Source organism: Cyanistes caeruleus, chromosome 12 (assembly GCF_971803275.1).
Source record: "Cyanistes caeruleus chromosome 12, bCyaCae1.hap1.1, whole genome shotgun sequence".
Lineage (NCBI taxonomy): Eukaryota > Metazoa > Chordata > Aves > Passeriformes > Paridae > Cyanistes > Cyanistes caeruleus.
Genome location: NC_141712.1, coordinates 21,591,955 through 21,609,646, shown reverse-complemented (window position 1 = coordinate 21,609,646; position 17,692 = coordinate 21,591,955). Strand labels below are relative to the sequence as shown.

The 17,692-nt window shown below is 49.6% G+C and overlaps 1 protein-coding gene across 6 annotated transcripts in view; it reads right to left on the bottom strand.

Annotated features, from left to right (window-relative positions):
* Positions 1-2,608: 2,608 nt before the first annotated feature.
* ZFHX3 (zinc finger homeobox 3) overlaps positions 2,609-17,692 on the bottom strand; it is a 487,194-nt gene continuing 472,110 nt past the window's right edge. For all 6 annotated transcript variants that reach the window (XM_086848088.1, XM_086848086.1, XM_086848084.1 and 3 more), the window contains 3 exons: positions 13,071-13,173; positions 7,138-12,606; positions 2,609-4,488 (listed from right to left, as the gene is read on the bottom strand). In XM_086848088.1, the coding sequence (XP_086704214.1) occupies positions 2,885-4,488; positions 7,138-12,606; positions 13,071-13,173 (7,176 nt within the window). In that variant the 3' untranslated portion in view covers positions 2,609-2,884. The remainder of the gene's footprint in view (positions 4,489-7,137; positions 12,607-13,070; positions 13,174-17,692) is intronic.

Genomic DNA, 17,692 nt, shown 5'->3' with positions numbered 1-17,692 from the left:
GAGGAGGAGGAGGAGGCAACCTCGCACTGAAATAGTCTCTAGAAATATTTAGAAAAAATACAAGGAAATGAATTTATAAAACCTTTTAGTGGGTGGGAAGGAGGAGGGGGAAGGAGGAGAGAAATTGCACTATGACCAAGCAATATAATTAAAAAAACGAACCAAAACAAGACATAAGAAAAGGATTTCCAAAAGAGACCTCGTGGAACTGGACAGATAAAGCTTGTGTTAAACTGGGAACTGGCATCACAGAGAGAATCCAAAACAAAACAAAACAAAAAAATTTCTATATGATACAGAGAGAGTAACATACAACAGTTAAATGGCAAAAAATATATATATATATATATATATTTCATAGAATTACAAACAAGATTAAAATAATGGAAAAAAAAAAAACCAACTGTACAACTTTAGAATTTAAAAAATGTTCATCTCAAACACAGGGAGAAATACAAGAACTTCTGTTAAAGAAAACAGTTTGTTAAAACAGCAAACGCTCCATGGGTACGTGGTTCTGTTTTTGACACCTTATGCTACAGCTGGGTCCCGGGAGGAACATCCGGTGGTTCGCGCTTTAGTATCAACTACTTAAAAAACAATTAAAAAAGGAATTTGCACTGTGCATTAGCCTAGTCAGAAATATGTACAACAGTTCAGGATCTAGTCTTTCATCAAACTAAAACCAAAACTCCATAAAAATATAAGTGTCCCGCTAGAAACCGAACCCGCACTCGTCTCTCAGGTGCTCCAGTCTCTCACGGAGGTGGCGAGTGGCTTCGGCCCGGGGAGGAGCAGCCGGAGGCGGCGGGAGGAACCTGCGTTCACAGTCTTCAAAGTTCCCTTTTGAAGCAGAAGGAGGATGATGATGGTGGGCAGAAGGCTCTCGTGCTTTTGGGCAGAGGAAACATGGTGGAAAGAGGTTGTTTCTGTTGGCATTTGGTTATGGAAGGGAACAGCAAAGTATCTACATCTCCAAAATCTACATTTTAGCAGCATAAAGTTTTCCTTTCAAAGTCTGGGCCAGTTGAGGTGGGTGTTTGGCTGGGGGGGCCGGGGGGCTCCAGGCCTCCCTGAGCCTGGCACCCGGTGCTGCCACGGAGAGATCTTGGAAAGAGAAACCTGCCTGGGGTGCACTGGGTGCTCGCTAAGAGTTGTCTCTCTGCTTGCAGAAGAAGCACAGATAACAACCTGGGTATGTTTTTTTTTTATTCTTTATTTAAACTTAGACTTGTTTGTTTAAATCAGAAACAAATTCTCAAGTAAAAAGAATCCTTTTTGCTCATTCTGCACCAGTGGTGAAGGGTATGTCTTTGGATTTTATTTAAAGCATGAATTTTCTTTAGAGAAAAAAATGTAACAAAACCTTTTTTTTCCAAAAGAAGGAACAGAGTGCAGCCTAATTTTACACAAACAGAACCGATGCTCAGAGGTCAGGAACAGAGTCTTTGAAGCATTTACAAAATGAGTAAAGGAAGAAGGGAAGAAAAAGAGAAGAAAAAAAAGAGAAATGGAAAATAAGAATAAAATAAGTGCACAAGGGTAACAGACATAGGTAAATCGCATGTATATGCCTTAAAAAGTTTCAAACCCCCAACAAAAAATATTCTGCAAGGGATCCTACTGACCCCCAAAACCCTTTGAACGTCTTTCTTTAGTTTTTATAAAATAATTATGCAACCACCCTCTAAGAAATGAAGGTAGCGACCATAAGTGGAAGATTACAGGATGGGGACGGGGATAAAGGTACAAAGGGGAGAAAAGCTCAGGCGAGTCGATGGATCGCAATCTATCTGTCTAGGAATGAACAAGACAACATCAAATGAGAAGCCGTCAGCTGGACCATACAAAAGCTAAATGTACACAAAAGGGTTTTTTCTTTTAAATCTACCATACTGCTTCAGTTCATTTCCAATGCAACAATCTACTCAACACCAAAAATGGTCATATCTATCATAAATACAGAAAGTCAGTTGTTTTAAAACTTATTTTTTTTAAGCTCCAAGTCCTCAACACTCTTTGTGTGGTTTTTTTTTTTTTTTCTGAAAAGTGGGAGTGCTTAACTTTTCCCCTTGGAATTGGCTTCAGCAGAAAAGCTACCCTTAAAATCCCCGAAAAGCTAAAGCAGTTCACATTGTTTTTCTCTTGAATACTTTCTGCCCATTTTAAATTAACACTGCCCACCCCCCCACCCTCCCCCAAACCAAAAAAAACAACAACAAAAAAAAATCCTTTTCTGGAACAAAACCAAACCAAAACAAAACCCCCAAAACAAACGAAAGAAATTATATATATATGTATATATATATATATATATATAAAACAATGATTCTGAAAACAGAACAAAGTGTGAGCGATTGACCTGAGAATAAAAAGACATTACATTTCTTTTTTCTTTTAGCAAGCCATTGGTATCTGAATGCTAAGATAGCAAGAAATTTAAAACTGTCTCCAGGTGGGCTGCTTTCCCATACAGCGCTGCCGGGCTCTGCTGTGCTATCAACGGGGGATCGGACGGGGCAATGTACAGGGGTGCGAGCTCCGCAGGCGCGAGGAGGCAGCACGGCCTTCGTCTCCCAGACCAACAGTACCTTCCAGAGGACAAATGTAACAGATTTTTTTTTTCCTTTTTTTTTTCTTTTTTTTTTTTTTTTTTTTTTTTTAAGTTTTATTTTATTAAAAGGAAAGGAAAAAAGAAATGTAAAACCCACCGGCATCGTTATATGGGAAAACAACCCACGCTTTTTCTTTTTTTCTTTTTTCTTTTTTTTTTTTTTTTGGTTAGAAGCTTTGGAATTGCAGTTAGTCTATTTTTGAAATTGGTTTGTTATTAACTTTTTTTTTTTTTTTATTTAAATTCATTTTCATTGTTCATCTTCAAAGCTTACAATCTGAAGGTGTCCATTCCTATGCTAGCTAGACCACTGTCCTTAGGGCAGCCGGGGTCCTGGGGCCCCTCCGCCGGGCTCGCCGGTCCATCTGACTTTTGGCTAAGATCCGTGTCAGACTCCTCCGAATAGTCGTCTGTTGGCATCGAGGGCTGAACCCCTGAGGTGCTGCATGAACTTGAGGTAACCGTTGAAGATGAGGAGAGAGGAGGGAAAGGCGGCGGCGGCGGCCCGGGCGGGTTTGCCGGGGCCCAGGGCTTTCTGGAGGCGTGAGGGGAAGCCGGGGGGGGCCGGGGGGGCGGGGGGCTGTCGTTTGAGTGAGCGGCCGACTGCGAGGTAGATGCGGTGCTGGGGTCGGGGGGGCAGGCAGAGTGAGGTAATAGACTGGGGTGCTCTTTGGCGTTTCTTGCTGCTCTTGTGATTGTTCGATGTTTGTGCGGGGCTGACTCGAGATGCTGACTGAGGGCTTCGTCCCCACACACCGTGCTCTCGCACGCCACGCACTGGTACGAGCCGCCGCCCTGGCCGCCGCCGCTGGGCACGTGAAGCACCATCTCATGCAGGTTCGCCACAGACTGGCCGAAGAAGCAGAGGGACTTCAGGTGGTCGCTGGCCGCCTCCTGGTCGCCGAAGCACGCCTGGCACTTGCGGCAGACCAGCTTGTACTGCACCTTTGGGACAATGAAAGGGTCGCAGAGAGAGTCCGCGCCCTTGCCTTCCGCTTCAGGCTCTTCTTGGGGTTTGGGCAGGAGGGGGGACACCTCGCGGGGTGCGTTCTTCTGCTCTTCTTGCTTGGGGGGTTCTTTGGCAGGGTCTTTGTCCGGGGTGGCAGCCCCCGTGGGGACGGGGGTTTGGCTTCCTTTGGGCTGCTGCGGTTTCTGCTGCTGCTGCTGCTGCTGCTGCTGCTGCTGCTGCTGCTGCTGCTGCTGCTGCTGCTGCTGCTGCTGCTGCTGCTGCTGCTGCTGCTGCCGCTGCTGCTGCTGCAATGCCTCCTGCAGACTCTGCTGGTATTGCTGGTACTGCTGCAGCAGTGAGCCAGGAGACAGCCCCAGCAGCGCCTGTGACAGTGCGGGGCTGTAGGGGAACAGCCCCTCCATCCCATACATGGGCTGCAGGTACCCGCTCTGCAGGGCGCCAGGGATCTGTGGGGCATAGTAGGGGGAAAAGCCGGGGACGAAGTAAGGAAGGAACTGGCTCGTCAGCAAGGTGGTGGGGTCCGAACTGAGGGCGGCCTGCAGCGCCTGGAGCTGGGCAGGCTCCACCGCGTACTCCATGGTGGGCAGCGGGGCCGCGAGCGTGCCTGCCGGTGCCTCCCCCTTTTCCTTCTTGGGCCCTGGCAGGGTGTCCCCCTTCCCCTTGGGTGCCTTTTCCTTCTCTTTTGCCTTCTCGTTCTCCTTCTCCTTGCGCTGTGCGGGGGGTGGCTGCTGCGGCTGCGGGGTCGTGGCTGGCGGCTGCTGCGGGGCCACCGTGGCTTGTGCTGGGGTGGGTGAGCTCAGTGCGGCCGGGGGCTGTTTATTTGGTAATCCAGAGGTGGGGAGGCCGGGTGAAGGGACGCTTGTGCTGGGCAGGCCCATCAGGTTCGGTTTGGGAGAAGTTAAAGCTGCAAGAGGAGAGATGTGAAAAGTCACTTTGTGCTGGGAAGGCAGAAAGAATGAGGAGAGTGACCCCAGTGCACCCCATAACCTGGAGCCTCCATCTCCTCTGTATGAGGGCAGCAAGCGGCCTGAGCTGATGTGGTGCCGCAGCAGCGGTCAGACAGCCCATCCCTGCTGCCACTCCCGCTGGAAACGGCTCCCGTCCCACTCCACAGGCCCCGCACGGGGGGGACACGGCCCCTCAGCCCCACTGCCTGCAGCTGCCTTGGGCGCACTGCCCAGTGACACCCACCGGCACCCAGGATGCCCAGCACAGCTGACATTTTCCTGACTCCTCTGAAATTCCCAAATGATAAACACTCATGTCAGCATCTGCTCTAACGGGTCCTTGGGCCAAAGCACTCCAGTAGCAGGATGGTGCTATGCCAAAGGGTGAGAACGCTCAGCACTGTTCTCATCTTGTAGAAATCTTCACAGATTGGGAAGCCCTGGTCATGGCAACTGGAGACTGAACAGGCTAAACCTAATTTATTTTGTTCTTATTATGCTGATGTTCATGAATCCACAAACCTTTGAAGCAATCCCTTCCCCTTCCTTCCCTCTAATGATCGGAACTCTGGACGCTCAGCTTCTGAGCAATTCCAGAGTTTATGTGGTGTTCAGACATCTCCCCTGGGCACAAGCATTGTGTTTTGGGTGGAATTAAAAGTGTAGTGATGCTTCCTCAATAAGGAGATAGATTAATGGTGGAAAGTGAAGCTTGTCCTTCTTCCTGACAGCAAGAATAGCCACTAACAACACTGTCCCTGGTGCCAATTTCTGCTCTCACAGCGGCTAGGGGCAGGAGGAGTGTGGCTCCTGGAGTCCCCTCCATTAGTCACGGCTGCTGCAGCTGGCAGATATGCTCCTGAAGAGGAACGTTTTGCTTGGCAACTCCCATGATGCCATCTGGGAAAAAAAACCCCAAAATAAAGCTCCAATGTCCTGCTGGCACAGCCCCATACATTCCCCAGCTCCTGAGCAGGAATCTATTGTAAAACCCACGAGCAAAACCCAACCAGTCTGTAACGAACCTGAGTTCCTGCACTGCGGCAGGGGCTGCTCAGAGACCAGTCTGGGCAGGCAGGAACAGCAGCAGAGCCTGGGACCAGCTGGAGGTATGGTGTCTTTTATTTTAGTACTGCCATGGAGCCTCAGGAGGCTGCAGCTGGGAGGGTTCAGCCATGGCTGACCCAAACCCTTCTGAAATCTGTGTCTGCTCCTGATGGGTTGCTGGGACAAGAAAGATTTGTGATGACAGGACAGGTATGGAATGAGGCTCCACGCAGTGGCCCTGGAGATCTCAGATAAGGGCATGCTATAGGTGGACACCACTGAAATGGATGTTTCCCAGCTGAACATCCCTAAGAGGTTCAAGTGAAGGAGCAGGAGGTAATTCAGTGTTCCTGGATGCATGGCCTTATCTGCTCTGACAGGCCCGGAGCTGCCATGGCCTGACCTTTGGAGCTTTATCTAAAGGCCACAAACAGACTCTTTGACTTTCTAAACAGTTCAGCCCTGTCTAGGCAGTCACTGACAGCACTTAAGATTCATCAGATGCAGTCCCATCTCCCCAGGACACATCCTGGGCTTTGGAGAAAAGTAAAAGCAACAATATGGACTGAAGTGCAAAAAAGCAATTTTAGTTTTTGTTATAAACTTGCAGCACTAAGCAAACAGTGCAGAGCAATCTGCGATAGGGTGACGATAAGATTTGCCTAAGAGATGCTTCTGGCTGAGTGCTCTAAAAAAAGATTTGTGGTGAGAAGGGTGACATGGAAAACCTCTTGCATGTGCAGGGGCCCTTCAGACACATGATGAAACAAGGCTTTTGGATCACATTTTTTAGATCACTGCTGGTCACTGAGCTGCACCTTCCACTGCCAATGTTTGCTATGTGGCTTAGACTTTCCATCTATCCACAAGATACAAAGGAAAGGAGCATTCTGAAAAGATGAAGTCCAGTATCTGAGATTAGGCCACCCAAAGGATTATGACAAATTTCATTTTTATGTAGCATTGATAAGAAAAATCTTATTAAAATACACACTAGATTTGTCCCACAACTACACTGTTTTTTGTTGAGGAGGTGCTTTCAGGTCATACCCAGCCATTACTCAAAACTGATCCTCAGCTGCATTGGGATTTGTCACAGACATCACCTCAGGGGCACATAAAGATGCTCTGGGCATCTGTCACCAGTGCTACCATGTACAGCACTCCTTTCCCTAGACACAGTTTGGATTTTTGAATGCTTGGGATGGCATCACATAAACTTGATGTCAAAAGGAAAGGAATAATCAACAGTGTATTCAGCACATTAGTCCTTCTGTTCCATTGGGTAAGTCTTCTATATTCCACTTCCTTAAAGGAGCTTCAGGATTTCTACACAGGGATATGCAGCATGTCTAGATGCTGCTCTAATTCAGACTTTGCTATAAAACTTCTTGAGTTCAGGAACTGGATAAAATACCTACTACTTTTTTGCTGTGAAGTCAACATGCTGAGCTAATGGGCCAGAAATCCTGTTATCAGCCACTCCTGAGGGAACAACTGCTTGTGCTAGGTATGCACCAAGTGAAGGTGTGCCTAAGCATGGTAACACCCACACCCACCTGTGTTGGATGGAGTGAAGCCAGGTAAGGATGGGCTGTTGAGGCCTGGGAGCAAGACTGGAGGGATGCCCTGTAACGCTGGGTACGCAGCAGGAAGGTTCAGAGCTTGCAGGGGTGTGTTGTCAAACATGCCCTGCTGTTGAGCTGCCAGACCAAGAACCTCATTGGCTTTTTTGATTCGGTCCAGCTCCTGCTGAGCCATCAACTGACGGACAGTAGCTGGGTCAAAATACTCCTTTTCCTTATCCAACTGACTTCCAATGGTTTCTTTAACTTTGGAGATATGCTGTTGAGAGAAGATATGGTCACGTACAGACAGCCGAGCGCTGTACTTGATGCCACACAAAGTGCACTCTGTTTTGGGTCCCTCGTAACTTGTTTGGTTTATACCAAAATGCTTGGCCATGCTGAGTTTTGACTTCTTCTCTTTCGCCCTTGCATTCTGGAACCAGACCTGAACAACTCTCTTTGGCAGTCCAATGTCATTGCCCAGGACCTCACACTCCAGCATGGTTGGTGTCCTGTAGTCATTAAAGCATGACTTAAGAACCTTGAGCTGGAGATTAGTCATCTGAGTGCGAAAGCGTTTCTGCCCGGGCCGGTCCCCGCTTTCTCCAGACTTGCTGGCTGAACCACTTGCACCAGGGCTGGGCGAGCAGGGGTCTGCAAGACTAGAGGTTTCACTATAGTCCACGGTACCTTCATTGTCGTACTCTTTGCTGTAGAAGCTGGGAGCTGGGCTGACCAGGCCAGAAGACAGACGATCTTCATATTCAGACATTGCTATCATGGCTGCTTTAGTCAGACCTTCACTGGGTCCTGATGTGGATTTGGTTTCGGTTGCAATCCCTGTTGCACTATCGTTGTCTGCGTTCCCTTCGTCTCCTGTGGTAGTGTCTGTGATTGCAGTATTGACGGAAGAGCAGTCGTCGTTGTCCAGCTTTGTCTGGTCAAAGTTCAGATTGACTGAGGACATGGAGGGACTCTCAAAGTCTTCAACCCCTTCCACCTTAATGGAGGATGGACTCAGCAGGGTTCTAGGTGACAGTTCCAAACTCTTGTTCACCGGGGAGAGGGGAACGCTCTGTCCGTCGCTGCTAGTTGGTGGCATGTGGGAAAAGCTGGCTCCATCAAAGATGTCTCCTTTCATCTGGAGTCCCCCATCGCAGTCTAGAAGCATGGCAGACAGCGTCAGGTTGTACCCAGCTCGCTTGGCCTCGTGCCAGTGACGGGATCGGATATGAGCTTCCAGAGCTGTCTTTGCTTTAAAGAGAGCTCGGCAGAAGGGACACCGTCTGTGGGCTTGGGCAGGCCCCACAGCTCTGAACTGCCCCTTCCTCTCTCGTGCACGGGTGTTCTGGAACCAAACCTGTACCACACGCTTCTTCAAGCCCACTTCATGTGCAATGTGATCCAGCATCTTCCGTGTGGGGTTGGAGTCAAGCAAGTATTTCTGGTACAGGATTTCCAGCTGCTCAGGGGTAATGGTTGTCCTTAGACGCTTATCCCTTTGGGGTTCTTCTCCCCCAGTCCCACTGTCATTCTCTCCAGGGCTTGCACTGGCCTTTTCCTCCAGCTTTCTCTTCAGCGTGTTCATGGTGGATGTTGGAGTCGACGGTGAGGTGGCTGAGCTTGCTGGAATCTGTGGTAACGTTCCAGACAGCAGCTGGCTTGCCAGTAGTGGATTACTGGGATCAAAAAGCATGAATGGCATATCCAGTGTTCTGTCCAGGAATGGGGGGTGGATAAACTGGTTCTGTGCACTCAGGAAATGGAGCTGCTGATGCTCCTGCCAATGCTCAAAGGAAGGAAATGCCAGTTTACACTGGTCACACTGGTATGGGATTAGCTGAGGAGGTAGGTTTGCCAGCTGCTGAGGGGTGGACGTGTGAATGGGTTTGAGGGAGAGGTGTGAGAGCTGAGATGGATTTGGACTTGTCTGTGACAAGGAGCACTGAGGGGGCTGAGGAGGAGGTGGTTGTTGCAGCGAAGAGGGGGAGGATAACTGTGAAATCTTTTGGTGTGCTGAACTTGTCTTTTGTTCTCCTTGGTCCTGTTGCTGCTGAGGCTCTTGCTTTGGTTGCACTTGCTTCTCTTGGGTTTGGTTTTGCTGTGTACTTGGAGGTTCAGACTGCTTTGGTTTCTCATCTGTAGCTTCTGCTTTAGAATTAAAGGTGGAGGAATCGTCTGCCTCTGCCGTGAGCTGCAGAAAAGCTGAGGAGGTTGCATTGGCTGAAGATGTAGGTGTGCTGTAAGCTTGTGAGGGCATCGGTGTGCTGCAGGAGGAACTGGTTGGAGTCAAGAGCTCTATTGCATCCATAGAGTCCTCATTCTGGCTATCATCCTGTCCATCCTCATCCTCATCTTTGTAACAAAGCTTTTTCTGGTGTTTAATGAGATCAAAAATGCGCTGAAAGACCAGACTGCACTTTTTGCACTGGTAGTTCAAGTTGCTTGTTCTAATGTACCTGTCATTTGTGAGCTCCCGTCGCTCCCCGTCTTTGCCTTCTCCCTGATTCTCATAGTTTTTCCTTGCTTTCTGACGGGCATTCTGAAACCAGACCACTATAACACGCGTTGGGAGGTTCAGCAAATTAGAAAGCTGCTCAAATTCATCATCCTTTGGGTAAGCATTGGCATCAAAGAAGTCTTGCAGGACTCTGAGTTGGTAGTCAGTAAAGCGTGTCCGAGAGGACCGCTTGCTTCCCCAGTACTCCTGCTTTTGAGGCTCTGGAGAAGGAGGCCGTGAGTCTATCTTCAGCTCTTCCAGACTGGTAATGGGAGGGTTGCTGAAGTTGTATGGGGAGTCCTTGTTGCGTTGGCGCTCCTTGAACAGGGTGTTTCTGAACCAGTGCTTGATCACTTTCTGGGGCAATCCAGATTTGTCTGCCATCTCTTTGATCTGTTCCTCGCTTGGGGAATTGTTAATGTCAAAATACTGCCGGAGGACTCTGAGCTGGTCATCAGTGATCCGTGTGCGTGGCCTCTTGTTCTGCTGCTGCTGGAGAAGGCTGGGGTTGAGCTGATGCTGGTACAACTGGGCCAAGTCGGCGGGCAGGGGGTCTACGGGGCCCAACTGAGGTGGCAGTTGTGCTGGTAATGTCTGCAGGGGCATGGTTTGCATCATGAGTGGTGAGAAGATGGGGAGCTCCATAGGCATGGAGAGCTGGGTGAGTGGCACAGATGGCTGGGCTGGTGCGATGGTGGGAGAGGTGATTGGTGGGGCAGAAGTAGGGATGGCAGGAGCAGCAGGCGGCTGAGGAGGAGCTGGAGGGAGCGGAGGGGGGGGCGGTGGAGGCGGGGGCGGCGGCTCTGGGGTCTGCGGCCGCAGCGGGTACAGTTTGTCATAGTGTTCTCTGTATTGTTTAGCAAATCTCTCTAACTGCTTAAAGGGAAAGTAATGTTGGTGAACGTGCTCTTGGTGGCTCTTCAGGATGAGGATGTTTGAGAAGAACTTGCCGCATGTATCGCACTCCAGCTTTTCCAAGTTCTCACCTTGCTCTGTCTTCCCATTTTTCTTCTGCCCCTTTTGCTTGTTCTCGTTGTACTGGATGACGAGCTCAAAGCCAAAGTTTTCCAGTAAGGCTTTGGTGGCGTTGCCCCTCGCGTCAGAAGCAATCCGTGGAGGCAGTATGGAGGGTTCCGAAGTGCTGCCTGGCACAAAGTCCTTCTTCTCTTTGGGCTTTAAGTTATCAGGAAGAGACTCCTTCAGTGTTATGTTATTGTCTCCCCTCTCTGTGCTTTCCCTCTCCCGTGGGGTTTCTTTATCTTTCTCCTTCACTACAGATTTATTCTTCTTCTCTGGGTGCTGGCTCTGCTGTAACAGGACGGAGTGGGGTTGTGACAAGGACAGCTGACCTTGCTGCTGCTGCAAGAGCTGTGGATGGCTCTGCTGAGGGAGCTGAACTTGTGCCTTCAGATCCTCCAGCAAACTTGGACCTGTCCCAGTCAATGTCAGTGCACCACTGGTGACAGGCAAGCTGACTTCTGGGTTGAGCTGGAACTCAGCACTGGGGATATAGAATGGGAACAGAAGATGCTGCTGCTGCTGCAGCTGCAGAAGGGTCTCAGTGGTCATTGGAAAGTGCGGCAAAAGTGCTGGGTTGAAGAGCTGGGACTGCAGGAGAGCAGCTTGCTGCTGTAGCTCCTGCTGCAGGTGGGCCTGGACCTGTGCCTGTGCCAAGGTTTGAGCTTGTTGCTGCTGCTGCTGCTGCTGCTGCTGTTGCTGCTGCTGCTGTTGCTGCTGCTGCTGCTGCTGCCTGGATGCAATCATGTCTGCCAGCTTCTTGCGGTTCACCTCTTTGGGCTCCGCAGGGGAGGAGATGTTAGTGCTTACAGTGCTACCCAAGGGAGGGATTCCCACGCTGTCACTGGAGACCTGGTTGAGTAGGCTGGGAATGGGAGTGGTGCCTGAAGTGCTCGTGCTGGTGGTTGCAAAAGCATTGCTGTTGCTGGCACTCACGGGGCTCGGTGTGGACGAGCCCAGGGAGAGGCTGCTGCTGCTGCTGCTGCTGTTGCCGGCTCCGTTGCTGCTGCCGCCGGCCGCCTCCAGCTTGGCCGCGCGAGCCTTGGTCTGGTGCAGGACAGACCTCATGTGGATTTCCAGGGTTGAGCTCTGGCTGTAGGCCACGTTGCAGGTGTTACACTTGAAAGGTTTGTTATCTGGGCTGCTGGTAGGTTCAGGCTGCCCAGTAGCAGACTCTTGGAGGGCTCGTTTCAGTTTATGCAGATGAGAAACAGAATTGTAATGTACCAGGAGAATATTCTTTTGCGTGAAGGACTCCTTGCAGACTGTGCACTTGTATGGGCGAGATGGATCTAGAAATTTCTCCATAGTGAAGTTAGGGCCCTTCCTGAAGGGTAAGGCCCTTTTTGGTTCTGAGCCAGAGTCCTCTTGCACTGATCCTGAATCGCTGCCTGTTGGGCTCTGCTTTTCTTCCAGGTCGCTCTCCTCTTCCTTATCTTCCTCGACTATTATTGTGTGGTCCTCAGCAAGCGAGGGGTCACCCATAGCAAGGAGGTCCCCGTTGACCAAGAGACCACCGTACAGCTGCTGAATGTCAGCCTCACTCAGCTCCAGGTGGCTGGTTTCCAGGTGCTTCTTCAGGGCCTGGAAAGTTCGGAAGCTGCGCTGGCAGAGGCAACACATGGTGGCAGCCCGGATGACATGGTACTGGGAATGGAGCTGCAGCTTCTCAATGGTTTTGAAGGCCAGGCTGCACTGGTTGCAGCGGTACTTGTAGACATGGCGGTCAGAGACTGGCAGCTGAGGCCGCTTGGCATGGACATCGTTGAAGTGTGTCTGCAGGGCTGCTGAGCTCTTGAACACCTGGCTGCAGCCCTTCTTCCAGCACAGGAAGCCAGAGTCCTCCCGGGCAGCGCTCGGATCAGCTGGAGTGGGCTTGGGGTCCCCGCTGTGCTCTGAACTGTCCGATGGCAAAAGGGTCTTCCCCACTTCCTCAGAGATCTCTGTGAAAACAGAATTAAAGCAAACCAGGTAGATCAACACCCCCTTTCAGTCCTGAATACTCTGCGGTTTTTAATCTCCAACACAGCAACTATTTCTAACATTTCTATCTTCATTCATTTGTTTCAATACCAGCCCATTAACCTCATCATGGCCCATTGCATAAACCTACACAATTTACTTCCTTGCCCACTTTGAATATCTGGTAATTATTCACACACACATCCCTTAGTGCATTTATCACCTTCAATTCTCCCTTTCAAGCAAAAGCCATTCAGCCACCTCTGTCTTTGCTGTTCCTTTTTGATGTCCTGCCTATTTTCTAAAAAGAAGGCTCGTCAAAGTGAAAATAGTATTTGAGTCTAGGTTCTATGACAGAGAGGATTAACAGGAATGAAACTGGTCCCTGACCAGGTGATGGACCTGGGGAGCGGTGGGACCATGGATCCCATTGACCTGCACTCACCAGACTGCTTCCCCAGCTCCTCTGTGCCTGAGCTCCCATCCTTCTCTGGAGCAGCTGCTGGGAGGAACATGCTGCTGGGCATCATCACCTCAGGGGTTGTCACCTAGACACAGGGGGAAAGGACACAGGGAGAGAAAAAACACAGGAAGATATTTTAAACATCTCCAGTGGCAAAACTAGAAATCAGTACTGTGAAGTCAGAGGCGTCATTTTTCACAGCTCACTGAAGACTTCGTATTTATTAGACAAAGCTCAAATCAGTCAAAAGTGTTTCTACAGTTACATTCTGGACATAATTAGCAGTGCACACTTGAAGAATAATCTTATTATTAATATTTTTCCTTTATGTGGAATTCAGACTTTGATCACTGACAATGTTTTGTCATGGGCTGTGAAACTTCTTGTGCAACCAATTAGGTAGATAAGTTGAAAGGCCCACCTTAAGCTGCTGAAAACATAATAAGGCCCCTAATTAAATCATACCTAGTAAAGTACACTGTAATCTTGAACCAGGGAGCATTGCAGCACTGTTTTCAAAGTGTATCGATGCAGGGAAAGGAGGGGCATGAGAAAGAAAAGTACAAATAAGGAGAGAGGTGACAAAGGAAGGAATGAATAAGAAAGGACTAAAGAGAGAGCAAACTGTGAAATAAAAAGCTTTTGGTAACCCTTTCCTTGCTCTGACTGATGTATTCCCTTTGCTCCTCTTAAAGTATTTGGCTAGCTCCTGCACCATCAAAACCAGTGCAGTGCTCCGACACCACTGCTTCTACAGAGCTGGAGAATCTGCACGGCTCAGCTGAGAGGCTCTTTGGAAGAGCCAAATGTGCATACTCATCCTGTTCTGGAAAACTGTTTCTTTGGATATACCTGGTCACAAACCATCTCACCAGCAGCCTGCACAAGGCTGGCATCAGATGCAGGACAATGAATGTCCTTCTGAATGTCTGGAGATGATGTCTCACACTGCTGGAACATTGCCTCTCAGCGCTGGGACAGACAGATCCACGTCACTGTCACCATCCCTGTTTTCCAGCACAGGGCTTCCAGTGCTGGTCAATGCCTGTGGCAAGCGAGGACTCCTCTACAGCCTTGAGCAGCTGCCCACACCACTTTGCTGACACCCAGGGAACGTTCTCCTTTCACCAGGTGCTCCTGGCAATGCCTGTGGTGCTCCTGCTCCCAGCCTCCTACTGCTGGGACGGTGAGGCACAACTGAACACTCCCATTCAGGTGTAAGGCAAAACAAGCCTCTCCATCCTTCTTCTGGATATGGAGAGGGCATCTGAACCCCAGATCTCAGGAGAGAAAGAATGTGTGAGGTGTCTGCATGCCACGTACCCAGCTTTCTGCACAGCCAAGGCTCTGAGTGAACCGCAGGAGATAGGAGCACACCTGTGGTGAAGCTGAAGCTCATGGAAAATCTCAAGATGAAAGAAAGAGTGGCACAGAAGTGGCTACAGAGCCGTGACCTGAGCTGTGGGGGGACACAGAGCTCCTTCCCCTTCCTGGGCCAGCCATTGCATGGCAGTGAGTGCCAGGTCCCACGGAGCAGCAGACAAGGCAGCTGACACATGCCAGGAGGGGAGCTGAGAGCACCGAACTCATTCCACCTTCTACTCTAAACAGAAGTATCTGATGGCTGTGGGTGGCTGGTTGGTAGACGTGAAAGGTCACAAAGTAATTTCCAGTAGCTGGGCTCAGAGGAGGGGGATGATCATGGACACCAAGAAGGGGAGGCAAGAAAAAACCGTCCCTCTCAGCTCTAGCAGCAGGAAGAGCCTGCTTTCCTAGGATCTTTAGGAATTATAAAAAATAAATAATGAGAAATTAAAAAAAACCCCAACAGAGTAGAAAAAGAATAAAATTATCTAACACCTCAGCTGCACATCATTATAGAGCTGTGGCTTTTCATAGGCGTTACAGTACGGCAGCCGTCCCCACCACCACGCTCAGTACGACGGATCAGTAATTGTTTTCATACACTTTAATTAGAAAAACTCAGATGGCTATGAATAATAATGGAAAAGAGAGACTTTTGCACTTGAAAGGTTGAAGTCAATCAAGTGTGAATGACGGCAAAAAAGAAAAAAAAAAGACACCAATTCATCAGGCCTCTGTTGTCTCGCCGCGTCTTTAATCATAATTCCTGATTGGGATTCAAGAAGGCAGTAAGCAGCGGTTCTTTGTCTGCCTTCACCTTCCGTCAATTAACTCTCCCCGAAATATAATCATCAACCTCACATGCTCCTCTGCATCTTAATCTGGGGCTCCAAACCTGTAAGTCCTGCCCTATATGTGTTTAAGTAATTACCTTTATCTACCTGCATCTCCACAGCCACCATTCCTTCCCTTCTTTCCATCCTCCCTCCACCACAGGGAAAAAGAGAAAAAGGGAAAAAAAAAAATAAGGCTGGAAAAAAAAAAAAAAAAAGAAGGCTGTGGTACATTAAATTGCTACAGGCACAAAATTCCCAAAGGTGAACAGAAAAAAAGCTTGGAAAAAAGTGCAGGGAACCAGAAATTCTGGGTATGGATGTGGGAACTGTGGCAGTGGAGCCATAGGCTGGCCTTGGGGAGTAAACCACTGGAAAGAAGGCACTGGTCAGCAACTGGATCACTCTAGTCCTCTGGCTCCATCCATGCTGCTCCTGTCCCTTTCCTACATCATGATCCAGGGCAGGACCCTCCGTCCTTTCATCCCCATGGACCAGCCCCAAGCAGGTGGCAAAGATACAGTGAGTGCAAACAGGCTGCACATCCCAAATCACTCTGCACTGACACAGAATTCCAGACTGCCTTTTTTGAAGCATTTGTTCTTTTACACTGCAAAAACATCCAAGGACATCTCATTTCTTTGGACCTGCAGATTTGCCCGGCACGCGGAGGCCGCTGTCCGTGTGTCCGTGTGTCCGTGTGTCCGGGGGTGATGGTGGGCAGGAAGGTGCAGTGGAGCACAGCGTGGCTGCCTGGCAGTGCGGCAGGAGCGGCACGCTGTGACACAGCCTTTTGCACCGCAGATGTGTTTGATGGCAGTAACTGTTCCGGAGATGGAAAGGAGTGTGTTTACCTGGAGCACAGCCCGTGTTAGTGCAGCTGTCAGACGTCTCCACCTCCCTCTCACCTGCACAGGCAATACCTGGTGTGTCATCCTGGCATTCTCTCCTCAGCTTGGCAACCCCTCCCCCTCAATTCCTGTCTACCTGTTTCAATGGCTCCAACACTGTTTTACAACAGCAACACGTCACTCACTGTGAGCCATTACTAAAACACAACCCCTCCAGCTGTGAGTTCAACAAATGTCGTTTGTCTCCTCCCCCCCCTTCGCCTGTTCATACCGCTCCTTTTCTGTCCAACACCAAATCCTACCCCCTGTGTGCCTGCAGCTACCATCTCCTGGCCCACAAGTCACCAACAAAGCTCACTGCTTTGGCACCTCTGTCTCGGTCACTCCAGGTCACTCCCTGTCACAGCCTGAGCACCCTCCCCTGCAGCTCTGACAGCTAAGAGTCCCTCTAGGTTCTCCTCTTGTTACCACAAAGAAGGCCCTTAGAGGATGGGAAGTTGCTGGACAAGCCTCTCTGCTTCCAAGAACCCCACCTTTCGGGTTAAATTTGGATCCCTTCAGCAGATAAAATGTCTTTATGATGATGAGACCCAGAGAGAGGCAGGTGCACTCCACTTTGATGGCCATTTCTATGGACACAGTGAGGCCTGGTGAGGACTGTTACAGAGCACCTGAGGGCTGACAGGCCAGGACTCCTGCCTCCCTGCCCCACCAGTATCCACACACTCTGACATCTACAAGCCTGTCACCCCTCTGCAGAACAACCAGTGGGCCCACTCCTCACCGGTGACAACCTCCAGCAGTGACACACACAGCTCTGGCCACCACTAGATCTACTGGACTTTTACAACCAACTGCAGAGCTGCTTGTGTGCTGGGCTGGCAGCTCAGGGCCCAACACCCATCAATATAACACCCACATATTGCTGACAGGTCCAAAAAATTACTCCCGGCTGACGTGAGAAGCCAACTCTCACACTGCACCTGCCTGCGCTGACCAAACAAGGGGACGGTTCCCCTGAATATACCCCAAAATGCTGAAATCATGTGGCTCTAAAAAGAAAACCTCTAGAAGAGGTCTGAGGAGATACATCACTGTCCCCATGTCTATGAAACCAGGGGAATTACAGACAGGAGGGAAGGTTCCCCACCAGACAAAGGAGGTAATTTCCATTACAAAGAGAGAGAGAGAGGGTGCTGGAGTGAAAAGCTTCATTAGACTCCAAGAGGCAAAGTGATGGCAGTATACCAAGGTCACTTCTAATTTAGACCATCTAATTGGCAAACATGGCTCCAAATGGCTATCATCTCACAGGGCTCAGAATTAATGAAGCCCGATTATTTTCATTACCTTCATCCGAGATGGAGAATGAGACACAGAGTGAGAGGGAAAGGGGGGAGAGGGAGGGGGCGAAAAGGAGGGAGAGAGAAAAATTGAGTGACAGCAGAAGGGAGAGAGCAATAAGAAAAGACAATGGGAAAGAGAGTAAAAATGTAAAGATAGCAGGAGGGGGAAGTGAGATGCTAGGGCTGGGCAGGAATGACTCCTGGAGCAA